This window comes from Tripterygium wilfordii, chromosome 13 (assembly GCF_013401445.1).
Source record: "Tripterygium wilfordii isolate XIE 37 chromosome 13, ASM1340144v1, whole genome shotgun sequence".
Taxonomy (NCBI): Eukaryota; Viridiplantae; Streptophyta; class Magnoliopsida; order Celastrales; family Celastraceae; genus Tripterygium; species Tripterygium wilfordii.
In genome coordinates, this window is record NC_052244.1 from 2,942,006 (window position 1) to 2,957,022 (window position 15,017).

Consider the following 15,017-nt stretch of genomic DNA (forward strand, 5'->3'; position numbering starts at 1 on the left):
AACGCGAGGTGGCTCGGTTGGATAATTGGGTTAGGCATATGTGTTATTAAGGTTCGATTCCAATTAAAAACATATTTTTTGAGTGGTATTTCAAGAACTAATACAATTAGGTTAGACATATGTGTGTTTAAGATTCAATTACAACTATAAACATATTTTTGAGCGTATTTCAATAAAGTGCGTCCGGAAAAAAGGGATAAAATCAGAGGTAGGTAAACTTTATTTATGGTAAAAATATCCAAAATGATATGTGCATAATTTTCTCATTCATAAACTTACATAGATTAAAAAAAAACAAACTTTATTAAAGAAGTCACATAGGCATACCACATGTTTATGTAAGTTTATGAATGTTTATTTCATGGATGTGTAGTGCTTCCGTAAAAATATTATCTATATTAATAAAAGTACGTCCGTAATAAACGGATAAGATTAGAGGTAGGTAAACTTTATTTATGATAAAAATATTATTATATATATCCTTAAACTATCATCATTTTCTCTACAATTAGATTAGGCATATGTGTACTTAAGGTTCGATTACAACTAAAATCATATTTTTGAGCGTATTTCAATAAAGTACATCTGTAATAAATGGATAAAATTAGAGGTATGTAAACTTTATTTGTAATAAAAATATTATCTATATTATTAAAAGTACGTCCGTAATAAACGGATAAGATTAGAGGTAGGTAAACTTTATTTATGGTAAAAATATTATCTATATACTTAAACTATCACCGTTTTCTCAACGGTATTTCAAGAAAGTACGTTCGTAATAAACCGATAATATTAGAGTTAGGTAAACTTTATTTATGGTAAAAATATTATCTATGTCCTTAAAACTATCACGGTTTTCTCAACTGTATTTCAATAAAGTATGTCCGTAATAAACGAGAAAATATTTAGTTGGGAGCTGTAAAAGATTAGAGGTAGGTAAACTTTATTTATGACAAAAATATTATTTATGTTCTTAAATTATCTCTGTTTTCTACATTCTATCCTTAAACTCTAAACTCAGTCAATTATATGCTTAAGCTATAATTTTTTTGTTTTCATTAACTGGGAAAAGCAAGAGAGCAAATTAGTGAGTTTTTACTACCTGGCTTATGGCTAAGTATGAACCGCGAAATAAGGTTCAAAGATTTTAAAAAACAAAATAAAATGGGTTCTTGAAAGTCGAAAGCTGAAACTGGTAATTTAAAGTGAATGCCAATTCAAGCTGAATTAGAGAAATCGAGCTAGAGAATCCCTGGAAGTCTTCTTCACACAATTTCTGAATTCAAGGATCCAAAAGGAAGCAGAAGATGACCGTGATCGACATTTTAACCAGAGTAGACACTATCTGCAAGAAGTACGACAAATACGATACCGTAAAGCAGAAGGATTCTAATGTTTCCGGCGAGGATGCCTTTGCTCGTCTCTACGCTGCCGTCGAAGCCGACATCGAAGCCGTTCTGCAGGTCCCGATCAGATCTCCTTCTGTATCGCATTTTCTTTTTCACTTATTAGATCTTGTTGGAACTAGTGGAATTTATCCGCAAATTCAGTGTACTACTTGCTGTTTGCTTCAGTTGCATAGCAGATTTGCGTTTGAAGTTGGATTTTTGTGCCTGCATTTCATCTGAAAATCAAAATTGAAAGGAGAACTACTGTTTTTACTTTTTCTTCATTCTAATTGTACTTAACTTGTAGCGATTTTGTCTGCAGAAGGCAGAGTTACTTCAAACGAGAAGAATAGAGCATCTGCGGTTGCTCTGAATGCTGAGATTAGGAGGGTCAAGGCTCGATTGCTAGAAGAGGTTCCAAAGTTGCAGCGGCTGTCCCTGAAGAAGGTTTGTATTTGATCTCATGTTTAACTCCTTTTACATAATTTTCTCGTGATCAAGTTGTTTGGAGTAAGACATCACAGTGAAACGAAGTACGTCCGTCATATGCATTGATTTCTTTGGAATGCTTATTTGTGTTTGTTTATGATTTTGAGTAGGCGTAGGTTTGTTTAACCAAGTACCATTGACAAGGTTACTTCCTACTATGGAATTTGGGATCCAGATGTAAAACTGCGTACCTCCTGCAGAAGGAACAACTGTAAAACGGCAGAGAATGCTGTTGATTTCTTTGGAATGCTTATTTGTGTTTGTTTAAAATTTTGAGTAGGCGTAGTTGCATAGGTTTGTTTAACAAAGTACCATTGACAATGTTGCTACCTACTATGGAATTTAGGATCCAGATGTAAGAGTACATACCTCCTGCAGAAGGAACAACTGAAAACAGCAGAGAATTGCGTAAAATTGGATAGGAACTTTTTTTTTTTATAAGTTGTATATGAACTTGATATGAGCCTATAGAAAGCTCCAAATAAGATTTTGTCAGGATTTTCTTAATAAAAAGATAACACGCCTATAGTTTCTCGTAAAAGTTGTTATGACCTAGTGACAGATAGTCTTTTGTATGCTTAGCTTTCCCTTTCGATTTCACGGCTCAAAGGTTGCACATGTACTCATTGTTCTTCCTATATGCCCGCTGCATGATCTGTAGTTGTAGTGTCATGAAGGGGATTTTCTTCTATTTAGTTAGTCAACCTAAAGGATCTAGGCCACTTTATGACAATTTCGTCGTTCATTCTTTCCTTCCTTTGAAATTTTTTGTAAAGCTCACGACAAATATTCATTTTTAGGTAGCATCTCTTCCATCTTTGTTTACTGTTCCAAATTTCCCTTGTTACTCTTACAGTTTTACCTCATGCCATGGTTTAAAGAGGGTGAATATCAACTTTGGTACATATGTTTGATCAGCTAAAAGAATAATAGAAGACTCTAATACCAAGTCAAAAAGGACCACTAATACCAAGTGGGAAGACCGGCATTTAGTCCTTGGTTTTACTTACGATCTATAATTTAGTCCTCAATTGTACTTGGGAGACTACCACAGTTAATAACTTTAATACTTCAAATAAGATGAGTAAACCTAGAATGATGTTATGGCAAAAGAGTACTAGCACTCTATTGGCTGGCCCAGTAGCTCATAGCCTGTTTGGCCTTCATCTGCATCTACAATGCCACCCCCTCTCCGAGGCAACATATAAACAGTTTATTATCATTCTAAAAGTTACAATATTGTATTTGGAATATTGTTTAACGTGGCTAAGAATGTGAATTTTGTTGGTGTTATTGATTGCAGAACTGCAGAAGTACAACATTTTGTAATTGTACTTTTTTTTATAAATGCTTTTTTCATGCCAAAGCACATTGGTCCTAAAATTGTGTAGGTACATTGTTAGGTCAAGGGGCTTTCCTCAGAAGAGTTTGCTGCTCGTAATGATTTGGTCCTTGCATTGCCAGATAGGATTCAAGCAATACCAGATGGAACTACGGCTGCACCCAAAAAATGTGGGGGCTGGACATCTTCTGCCCCTCGTGCTGAAATAAAGTTTGATTCAGGTGATTATTATCTTTATTGAGGTTATACATGTTGCTGGTTATCATTTTCAATTTCTGTCATTTTTGTAGGTTGGGAGGTTTCTAGTTAGTTAACACTTTACACGTACTTAGTATGATAAATCAAAATCTTGATGGCTGTGAGAACTAGTGGTACTGATTGTGCACAAATCCGTTGGAAGGGCTATTGGTCTTTGGGAACTGACAAAACCCTCAACATTGATGCCTACGAAAGTTATTGGCCATCTTTCTTGTGCTTCATGATCTGATACTGCCTTTTCACTCCTTAACTTCACATGATATGTAGACGTGCTTGCTTTATGAGAAACTTCCTAGTGAATAGGGTTTTTTCTTTGAAGTACATTAAGTCTTTTTTATTGAGATTCTGAAAGAATTATCAAGGAGCTGAAATGCGCCTCTGGAATCTGGATTTGACGAACAGGAGAGGACTTGTTTATTTACTTTATAAGTATCTGTTTCAGGCGTTTCTTTTTCCTTTACATAGTGATTGATATGCATGAGATTCATTGAGAATGATTCCCTTCATGTTGTTCATAGATAATATTGTCTTGGTGGATGAGATTAGGTTAGCTTTTGGAGCAATTTGTTATGTTAAGTCTAGACTCTAGACTAGGTAGGAGTTCCTCAAAGATACGGTGTGAGAATATCTACTAGCATTGTAATAATGTTTGGAGTTATTTTTCATGTTTAGCTGACCTGAAATAGATAAATAATAAATGGAATAAAGGAATAAATTTGGGGAAGTGAAGTAATATTAGTCTCAATTAGTTGCAAGATTGGGGATACTACTCGCCATGGCCATGAACTTTGTTGGGATGGGAAAGTTTCAAAGTTCGTGGTTTTTTTTTTATAAAAAATATGCTTATTTATTTATTCGGTTGTCTTCCGTTTGGCTGTAGATGGACATTTTGATGACGAGTACTTTCAACATTCCGAGTCATCAAGTCAATTTAGGCAGGAGCATGAGATGCGGAAAATTAAGTAGGCAAGCCATCTACTTGTAGTTGCACTGAGGCTGGTTTTCTGAAAGAAAGAAGTATCTATTTGTTTGATCACTGCATCTGATGTCCAGACGTTTTTATCATTCATCTATTTTGACACTTTTTAGGATCAAGGTCTGGACATGATTTCAGAAGGTTTGGATACACTGAAAAACATGGCTCGAGATATGGATGAGGTAAGCAAGCCCCGATCAATCTTTAAAGCTGTATTGGTTGTCGAGGAATATGTTTAGTTGTCTTAAACTTTGGTTGTAGCATGGTTGCAATATCCACACGAGTAAATAAAGAAAGTTGTGATATGTACAGGAATTGGATAGACAAGTGCCGTTGATGGATGAAATAGATACCAAGGTGAATGGCATTTTTTTTGTCTCTTAACTATTTCAAAGCTGCTTGGGTGAATTGGTGTTTATTATTTAATAACCTCTTGGTAGGGACAAAAGTCTCACTAATTTTAATACACACTTTTTTGTAGGTCGACAAGGCGACTTCTGACATTAAGAACACCAATGTTAGACTTAAAGACACTGTTAACCAGGTGATTGTTCTGCAAATTTTGATGCTTATTTTTCTTTCAGTTTTCATCTATGACCAATTGTTGGTTTCCTCCAGCTCTAACTAAAGTTTTGGTTATGTTCCAGCTGAGATCCAGCCGGAATTTCTGTATTGATATTGTTTTATTGTGTATAATTTTGGGAATTGCTGCCTACTTATACAAGTAAGTCTCCATAACCTTCTTAAGTAGCGTGTACAATGCATGTGTTGACATGGATAATGTAGATGCAAAATTCATCAATGTGAGGTTATGCTCACTACTGCATGTTTCGTGGTAAGTTAAGTACAATATGGGAAAAATTTTATTGGTATCAATGATAACTCATTGAAAATAGAAGTTTGGAAAGTCTAGTTGCTAAGCTAGAACTTTTTACAGCATTTAGGGCTGAATATATGCAGAAAATTTTATTGGTATCAATGATAACTCATTGAAAATAGAAGTTTGGAAAGTCTAGTTGCTAAGCTAGAAGTTTTTACAGCCTTTGGGGGTGAATATATGCAGAAAATATTAGATTAGCCTGGACAATTTTCACTGCCAGTCTTTTCCTGCTTAACCCTCCCTCTAGAGTCTAATTCCTTGACATCTTCGGTCTTTGTTGAAGCTGTTGGTGATGAATTAGCAAGTTTTAAATGTACTTTTTGGTTACCCTCTGGGACTAGTTCTGATATTTTGTTTCTTTTGCAGTGTGCTGAAGAAGTGAAACGATACAAAGAGCTTCGTCACCTGTCATTCTGGTGTGGTTTTAGAATTTCTACTTCCATCATTATTCATTGAGGAGTTGTCTTGGTGCTTGGTTTATTTTTTCATTTGTTTATCCCATGTTGTTGGACATGCTTAAAAAATGTTTGCTTATTTCATGTACAAAATTAATATATGCTATTTTCCTCTTTATTTCCCCTTAAGTTTCCTGGCTTTACTTGATATCTTCTGCCCACTTGATTGTTTTAAGTTACCATATCGGAAGAGTTGCTATCCATGTGTGGAGATGCCAACACTTAATGGATGTCGTTTAGTATCTCTGTTTTCAAAGAGATTGAAGAAGCGGGGTCTTGTGTTGATAGCCAGTGGATATATTTTTGAAAACTTGTGATCTCCTGTTAAAGTAGCTTTATAAGAGGAAGAAGTAGGATTGTATACTTTATTATGGATTTCTTTTTTCAGGAATTGAGGAATTTAATTACTCAACTATAGTGCAATAGTGTGAGAATATAATCATATATACCGGAAAATTGACTGAAATTGGTCCGGAGTGATCTAATTGTTGAAATTTGGAACATTACCTGATTGAAAAAGTTTTCCGGTCAGGTGGTCAGTGACCAAATTGCAAACACCTCATATACAGAAACAATGAAAATTTTGGGATGTACTGTATTACGTAAGGGAAGAGGATGACAAATATTACCATTTGAACTCCAAAATATGGGAGACCTGAGAAACACTTGAGGAGGTTGGGTAATTTTAACTTAATTCAAACTCCAAATTAACATCATATGGCTGGAGATGAAGCACCCCTTGATAGCAGACCATTTGTATTATACTTTTTATACTTTTATAAGACTGCTTCACTTGTTTGGTTGTTTTGTGCATTGGTATATACGTACATAACATGAAATTACATACATAGATGGGATTGAGTAGCTCAATCTCCTCAACAAACCCTACTAAAAATGCACACTAATCATGATGAAATGAATCATCATATCTGTACAGCCCGTACTGGTTCGAACTGCTAACATTTCCTGTCTTAGACTTTCAGTGGTGGTGGTGGTCGCATTTTTCTTTATTTACAACGCAGATTTGCATGGAGAAATCACTATTATTTGCAGTCATCTGTTCTCCAGGAATCTAAGCCCTTCCTGTGAAAACTAATTGACTCGGTTCTTGATATTGCATGATGGAACTCCATTCTTGACTGAAATCTTTATCCTCAGACTGCCCAATCCCAAATAGGCTCATGTCAGCAGTACCACTGCTAATGGATATTACAGCTTCCTCCTTTGCAGTGTCTCTCTTTGCGATCTTCTTGCTTGGCGGGACAAAAATCTCCCCTTGATATTCCTCCACGAACCTTCTCTTAAGAGGGTCAAAGAAGCTCTCAAGAGAAGACACTGAAAACTGCAAGCTCTTATTAGAGATGTCATCGGGGGTAGTCCTATTGCTGTTCTGGAAGCTTATGCTTGAGGCTGTTTCCATGTAAGGGAGATCTTGAGAGGCGAAGATATAAGGTAACATCGGACAATTTTGGACAATCTTTATGTTATGATTCATATTCATAGGACGTAGTTCACTTTCTTTTGAGATATATTCTGCTACTGGTGCACTGTTCTGATCGTTTCGATCTTCCCAAGTACTTAAAGAGATGCTGCTCTTCTGCCTAACTCGACACAGCACCCAATCATCCAACTGGAAATGAAAAGATGCAAGAATTAGTTGTTGAATATCCAATCCAATATTGTATCTTTTGTATCTAGTTAAGTCTTAATTAGTATACCCTCATAGACCCTTTTCGCTTGTCTGTCCAAGGCGCCATGGAATCAAGCAGCCTATACTCATGCATGATCCAGTCAGTCTTGAGTCCTTTCGGGGGACGTCCCTTGTAGAAGACAAGAGCTTTCTTGACTCCAACGCTCTTCTTTCCACATGAACTGAGTATCGGCTTATCTGTCCCCGTCGCCTTCCAGTAACCTGAAGCAGCTGCTCTATTAGGCCTTGCTCCATTGGGATACTTCCTATCCCTTGGGGAGAAGAAGTACCATCCATCATCTCCATACAAAGCTTTTGCTACTCAAAAGGAAAAAAAAACTGGTGTCTGTTAGTATGTTAAACAGAGAAAATAGTGAAAATATATAACTAGTGTGGGATACAAACTTGGTAGCTCCCATGGATTGTACTTGTAAAGATCAATATCTGCAATGATAGAAGCTGGAAGTGGACTTGAAGTGACTTTGTTCTTCAAGTAATGGACTATGAGCTCTTCATCGGATGGGTGAAATCGGAAACCGGGAGGGAGATGAAGATGAAGATGATCTGAGCTGGATTTTGTTGTCTCCATAGGAATGCAGGAAGAGCTAGGCTGTAGTCTTGAAGACGGAGAAATCAACCACAGGTTTTATCGATTGGTATGGCTGTATTCTTTAGCTGGAAACACTGTGCAAAAGGTTATATAAGCCATAAGGTGTTTCTGTAATGAATAGGTTTGGACATTGTGAGGTTAAATGAGACAGAACTTGTATATGCTGATTTCGGGTTGTAAGAGAAATGCGATGGAAAGCAACACATTTGTCCTAGCTTGGAATCATTGATTACCAGACATTCTGTGATGAATGTGACATGCAATTCACATTATTTTAGTCATCACTTTCAAAGCTTTATAATTTATTTGGGTAATTGGGATATTGGCGATGTATATATATCTATAGCATCTTCGAGGTGGCTATCAGTCCTGTGCTTAAAAGAAGAAATTCGTTCTTCCCAACATGACCAACGGTGTCCCATGCCATTAATTAAGTGAATGTCAAAACATGAAGATATAAATTTCACCCAATTCAAAAGAAGATATACAAGCATTGTGAAGAACATAATCCCACATCGGTGCATGATGTCTTTGTTTTAGCTATTGATGATGAAATGTTAACACACTTGAGTTGATGGGAGGTATAAACTCTATACGTTTTTACTTTTAAGTAATCTATAGATATATATGGCCGTAGAGGAATCATTGTTTTGGAAGAACATATGGATGCTCCCGTATTTAATTTTTTTCTAACCGAGAATAACACCAAACAAAATTACTTTTTGAATACCCGATATGAGCCTAAAAGAAAAAAACATTCTAATTATTTGTGCCTTGAACAAGTCGAGGTTTCTCTTTCAATGTCACTATATAAGTATACATATACATATATAGGAAAATACGTCAAACTAAGCAGAATGGTTGGTTACATTCGCCTGTTGTTTAGGCTCCATTAATATTCTTCTCCCATATATCACACATTGAACAAATGCTTGATATGTCAAAACATACATGTTGCCAGATATCTTTTTATATATTTTATAAATAAACAAATGTTTTCATTGGTTACTCCGACGGATCTCTTGCTGACCAGGGTTTTGGGCCTCCTATTGGGTTTCTTCTCTTAACTTTTTGGGCTTGGTTTTGTGGACCTTAGATCCTCTTGGGCCTAGAAGTTACTTGTAAAAATCTTTGATGAGCTCAAACGAATATACTGCACTGTTTGCTACTTCTTGACCTTATTCAAAAACAGATATATCTACAAAGATATTGGTCTAAAAAATGTTAAACTTTGTATGCCCTCAAAGCAGAAATATATATATATACACACACACATATTAGGAACCATACTGCTTATGTCTGCAGGTTTCTGTGCAACTCAGAGAGTACAGTTTTTCTTAAAGTGTGATGTTCATAGTCTGGTGAGCAACTGATATATATATATATATATATAGTATGATTAATTAATTTTCATTATCAATCATTCTCCTATGGTAACTCCATTAAGTGATGCTCCATAGATTGGACCCAATTAGTCAAATTCACTGAATCAAACCAAATTTGTCAAGTTCAATTTCTTATAATTAATTAGTTAAATCAATCAATTAATCCTATTTGCATATCTAAGTATGGTAAGGTGCAAACCAAATTTGTCAAGTTCAATTTCTTATAATTAATTAGTTAAATTAAATTAATTATTCCGATTTGCATATCTAAGTATGGCAAGGTGCAGGGAACGACCTCGAGTTTAGTTGGTAATGCATTCCGATACCTAAACATTAGGTTTAGGATTTGATCCCCCTCCTCCATCCAATGTATGAAAAAAAAAGTATGGTAAAGTGCATATGTCTACATGGCTATATATATTCTTCATAAAAATTTGTGATTTAATTTTCTTCTAATTGTAATTTACAACTTCTTCTTCCTCTTCTGCTTTTTCTCCGTTTTATCGGTGTTTTACTCTTCTTGTGCACGAGCAATGAATCAAATCTCATAATTAATATAAGAATTTTCGTTTTCAAATTACCAAACAAGCCCCAAACAGGGTTCAAAGGAATGAAGAAAGAGCATGGGCATTATTCTTCAACGAAATAGACTGGGTAATGTTGGAGATGTCGTATCTGGTCGGATCCAGGAATATCTATATATCAATATCTATATATATATATATATAATAATAATAATAATAATAATAATAATAATAATAATACAAATATGTATGATATAGAATAGAATCTCATTTCTCTTCCTTGCCTAGGAATTAGGGTTTTGATTAATAAATGAAAGTAACACATGGAGTGATGGAGTGGTGTGTTTTCACACACACACATATATATACGTATGCATGTGTTTGTCCTAATTTTAAAAAGGAAGTGAGCTTTGGATACCTTATAGGGATGAGGAAGTATCAATTGATTGGTAGAAGCTCCGAAAGCATGGAGCCAAAAGTGGTCGAATATATTATCTAATTATTTATCTTTGTAATAATCTATCTATATACTTTCCTTTAGATTAATGTTATTAATACATATTTTTTACCGAGAACGATAATGTACAAGTTTATCATTTGAACATTTAATATGAACTTATATTTGGGGTATCGGGCCAACTTATACAAAAAAATTTCACATGACGAAAATGTAAATTGGGGCAAAGCTCAAAACATGACTCCCAATGAGACTTGAGTTTATGACTTTTAGAATCTGTACGGTTTACTCCTAAAGAGATTGACCAGCTAAGCTAACCATCAATCACGTAATTATTGATATAAATGTTGATGAGACTACTCAAAACGACATCATCATCAAGAAAACCCAACTAATAATTAAGAAAAAAAACTTGTTTGGAGATCCACATATTTAGTCTTGTCTTGTAAACATAGTACGTGCAACTGGCATGGCATTGCCACATTTTTGTCAATAATGTCGGTATCTAGTCCGATACACCTGATAGTTGATAAGATCTATCAAACTTTACGACCCCACATTTTTTATTTTTTTTTAAACATGAAATCCACCCAATTGTTTACTGGACAATTGATTGATAGATCTCGAGCTAGATAGAAAACCCTATAACCAGTCCCTATGAATCAGTTGAGACTTGAGCAATGTGGAAATATAACGTGAAATGATATTCGCACACGTTAGGTTGAGCAATGACCCATCATACAAATTGCAATAACGAAAACACTTATGAAACTTAAAATCATAACTTCCCACTTACGATAATAATTACAGCCATAAGTTTATCATGTTAGCCATTTAACTATACATACGCGTGGTAGATATATATAAATACTAGTGATTAGGCTCGGAGTTGCAGGAGTTTTTGACAGTCCAAGCTAACTAGCTTATTATGAAAGTCATAAATCCTTAGGTACAGCTCCGGCACCACCAGCAGTCAGAATTCACAGTCCAAGCTAGCTAGCTTGGCTCCCACACGGTGATACAGGTATCACGGACTGTCCTTTCACTGCCTCGGAAGTCGTAACCCATCCACCCTTCTCTCTCTATACATACACACCACTGACTAGGGTGGTAAAAAAATCAGTTCCGAATCGGTTTTCAATCGGATAAGATCACGTGCTCATGAAATATTTACATGTCAAACCTTAATTCGGATAGGATTTCGGATATACTTAATTCACCAAACTTGAATTAGTTTAAATTTAAACAAGCAAATCGAATAACATAATCCGAGTTAGGGTTCAAACAAGTAAATCAGATAAGATTTCTATGTTTGGACCATGATTCAGTTTTAAATCGGACAAATTTTATATGTTTTGACCCTAATTTCGAACATATAATTTATGTCCAAACTTAATTTACTCCAAATCAAACAAATTTAGTCATATGTTCCGAACAGAATTTTATCACCATTGCTACTGACTAGTGAGTGGGTGGATCCATGCATGCTGGATTGGGTGTTTACTTAATCAATGATTTAATCTTTCCTGTACAAAATAAAGGGCTGTAAAGGCAAGTGACTTTTCAAAAACCCACTTCTCTTTTTGACTTGAAACACCATCATCCGTTATTATTAGGCAATCACATCACTTGCCATTTTACATCCATGCACATACATATACATGTGTATATATATATATGGTAGGATCTTGTGCTTTGTTTTGTGTTCTGCATAGTATCTCTTTAAAGCACATAATTATTGGAGTTTGAGATTCAAAAAACGACACACAACCCTACACATTCTGCTTACCAGCTGACTACTCCCTGTCACTCTCTCTCTATTACATCCACACATGTGGATGCGTGTGAAAATAGTAGGTGGTGGCCCACTTTCAAATCTATGGCTGACCAAAGGTCCAAAACTTTCAGGATATATACCAGTTAGATACTTTAAAGAGACGAAGACCATACAGAGAGAGATATATGCATATATCTCTATATATAGATATTAGGGTTTTTTGGTGTTTTTTTGTTTTGAGGCAGTAAAGGCCAGATCCCTGCAACAGCGGAACACCAGTCAGCTAGCTGTTGTGTATTTTTCTCTTCCAATACTTGTGTTGTCTTCCCCAAGTTTGAGTTTTGTGTTTTTTCTTGTCCTTTCCCATAATAATTTTGATAGTCAGATGTCGTGATCATAGGTTGAAATTCAGATGCAAATGATGTCTGGTGATTCATTTTCATTACCATCCCCACTAGGAGGGTTTGTTCTTCAAGACCCACAAATCCCAAACCCTAAATCTAATTCAGCAGCCAAGAAGAAGAGAAATCTACCAGGAACACCAGGCAAGCTAAGCTTTATTATCTATCTTCTTAACTGAATTTCAATATTTTTTCAAAAATCTGTTGATGGGTTTTTAATTCTTTTTTTATTTACTTGCAGACCCAGATGCAGAGGTCATTGCTCTATCTCCCAAGTCTCTCATGGCCACAAACCGGTTCATTTGCGATGTATGCAACAAAGGATTCCAAAGAGACCAGAACCTACAACTCCATAGAAGAGGACACAATCTTCCATGGAAGCTAAAGCAAAGGACAAACAAAGAAATCAAGAAGAAGGTCTACATATGCCCTGAAAAGACATGTGTTCACCATGACCCATCAAGAGCTCTTGGAGACCTCACTGGGATAAAGAAGCATTTTAGCAGAAAGCATGGAGAGAAGAAGTGGAAGTGTGATAAGTGTTCGAAGAAATATGCTGTTCAATCTGACTGGAAAGCTCACTCCAAGACTTGTGGGACTAGAGAGTACAAATGTGATTGTGGAACCTTATTTTCCAGGTATATATACATACATATATACATATAGATTAATTAATTTCAATTCTTATGAAAATAATAATAGTTGACATTCCATTTATCTCAGTTGATGAACCATGAATTCACTTGAATCTTGTACGTCCAACTCAATCTGCTAGGATTCCTATTAGAATTGCAATTCTTATCTTGTGTTTTTTATTAATTAATAGAAGAAATAAATGCTCACCTATACAGACATTCTTGGGTTTTTTGGGTTGAATTTAATGCATTAATTGAACAGGAAAGACAGCTTCATAACACACAGAGCATTTTGTGATGCATTAACTAAAGAGAGTGAAGTAGAACTTACTCCAGTAGCAGCAGCAGCAGCAGCAGCGACAGATCTCAATTTCAGTGGAAATGGCACAGTGAACATGTCACATGGATTGCAATTGTGGCTAAACCAGGCTGCAAATTCACATATCAATATTCCAAACAATCTTTATGCAGCAGCGAGTACTAATTTGCCCGATATGGTGCAATTGGGATCTGCTAATCTGACCAACATTAGTAACCCATCAATGCCGCCATTGCAGTCTCATGGGTTAAAGGAGGAAAGCTCGAGCTGCCTATACTCTGATACCCAGATCTTCAAGCAATCAAAACCACCTCCTGCTCCTATGTCTGCCACAGCTTTATTACAAAAAGCAGCCCAAATGGGTTCTACCAGAACCAACAATAATTCCATTTTTGGTGCAGTGTGTTCTTCTTCTCCTTCTTCATCGTCCAGGAGTGAATTGCAGAGGGTTTTTCAAAATGCTAAGCCAATAAACAGAGTTGATCAAGAAGTATTGCTCACAAGTGCATCGACTAGTACTGCTACTCTGGATCAGCTGATGATTCAGAGTCAGAAAGTACAGATTGATCATCAGATGCGTAGTTCTTTCGAGAATGGTCTTACTAGAGATTTTCTTGGCATGAGTGGAGATTCTAGTCGTCCGTTCTTAGCACAAGAGCTTGCAAAGTTCGCTTCCATGAGCTCGGCGATGGGGGTTGAGCCTATTCAGTGGCAACCATTCAAATCTTAGCCAGTTAGAGTTACAGCTGGAACCAAAGCAGTAAATCAGTAATGATAGAGATCTCAAACCGCAGGTATTTCAATTATCTCAATTGTTACCGTAGGTATTTCAATTATCTCAATTGTTGAATTATACGCATAAAATTTTGTGCGCATCGTGTGATGCGATCGATATGTTGAGAGTTCACTTGAATCATGTGCTTCCAACTACTGGGATATGTTGAGAGTTCACTTGAATCATGTGCTTCCAACTACTGGGATAACTAAGGTCTCAGACTACTGGGATATTTTATCATTTTGGGAATCCAAGATATCGATCTGCATGTGTCGAGACGGATGAGGCAGTGATTGTACTTCAAGTCATATCCATGTTTTCTTGTTCTTGTTGTTTTCTTTTTGTTTCTTTCTTACTCCACTTTTTTACCCTAAGTCGGTAATAATATTACAATGTCTTTTATTTTTTATAACAAAAATGTTTGAGATCTCGATAAAAAGCATCTCAATAATCTCGGTAGTGGATCTTGTTTATTGATTGATATAAATGTAGGGGATCCACAAAACCTGATGATTGAACCAGAGAGTCACACATCCACTACTGAGATGACTGAGATGCTTTTTACTGATATCCTCATCACTTCTGTTTCTATAGACAACACAGAAAAGTTGCTAGGTTTTTGAAAAATTGTTCTTGTTATTGTGAATTTATGACTA

The 15,017-nt window shown here is 35.7% G+C and overlaps 2 protein-coding genes and 1 pseudogene across 2 annotated transcripts; 2 read left to right on the forward strand and 1 right to left on the reverse strand.

Moving 5' to 3' along the window:
* Positions 1–1,064: 1,064 nt before the first annotated feature.
* LOC120011998 lies at positions 1,065–5,906 on the forward strand (annotated as a pseudogene).
* A 125-nt stretch (positions 5,907–6,031) lies between these two features.
* LOC120012427 (NAC domain-containing protein 2-like) lies at positions 6,032–8,067 on the reverse strand. The gene is made up of 3 exons (XM_038863852.1): positions 7,884–8,067; positions 7,517–7,796; positions 6,032–7,473 (listed from the first exon to the last, which is right to left on the reverse strand). Exons 1-3 carry the CDS (start codon positions 8,065–8,067, stop codon positions 6,861–6,863), a joined length of 1,077 nt encoding a protein of 358 aa, XP_038719780.1. The 3' UTR covers positions 6,032–6,860.
* Positions 8,068–12,377: 4,310 nt separating this feature from the next.
* On the forward strand, positions 12,378–14,510 carry LOC120011952 (zinc finger protein JACKDAW-like). Its single transcript, XM_038863155.1, has 4 exons — positions 12,378–12,525; positions 12,632–12,776; positions 12,874–13,270; positions 13,530–14,510. Exons 2-4 carry the CDS (start codon positions 12,644–12,646, stop codon positions 14,314–14,316), a joined length of 1,317 nt encoding a protein of 438 aa, XP_038719083.1. The 5' UTR covers positions 12,378–12,525; positions 12,632–12,643; the 3' UTR covers positions 14,317–14,510.
* Positions 14,511–15,017: the final 507 nt, after the last annotated feature.

Coding starts and splice junctions, on each gene's coding strand:
- LOC120012427 (XM_038863852.1), bottom strand. CDS start 8,067: ATGGAGACAACAAAATCCAGCTCAGATCATCTTCATCTTCATCTCCCT. Junction 7,797..7,883: donor CAATCCATGGGAGCTACCAA/GTTTGTATCCCA, acceptor CCTTTTGAGTAG/CAAAAGCTTTGTATGGAGAT. Junction 7,474..7,516: donor TGGACAGACAAGCGAAAAGG/GTCTATGAGGGT, acceptor TAGATACAAAAG/ATACAATATTGGATTGGATA.
- LOC120011952 (XM_038863155.1), top strand. CDS start 12,644: ATGCAAATGATGTCTGGTGATTCATTTTCATTACCATCCCCACTAGGA. Junction 12,777..12,873: donor AAATCTACCAGGAACACCAG/GCAAGCTAAGCT, acceptor ATTTACTTGCAG/ACCCAGATGCAGAGGTCATT. Junction 13,271..13,529: donor TGTGGAACCTTATTTTCCAG/GTATATATACAT, acceptor TTAATTGAACAG/GAAAGACAGCTTCATAACAC.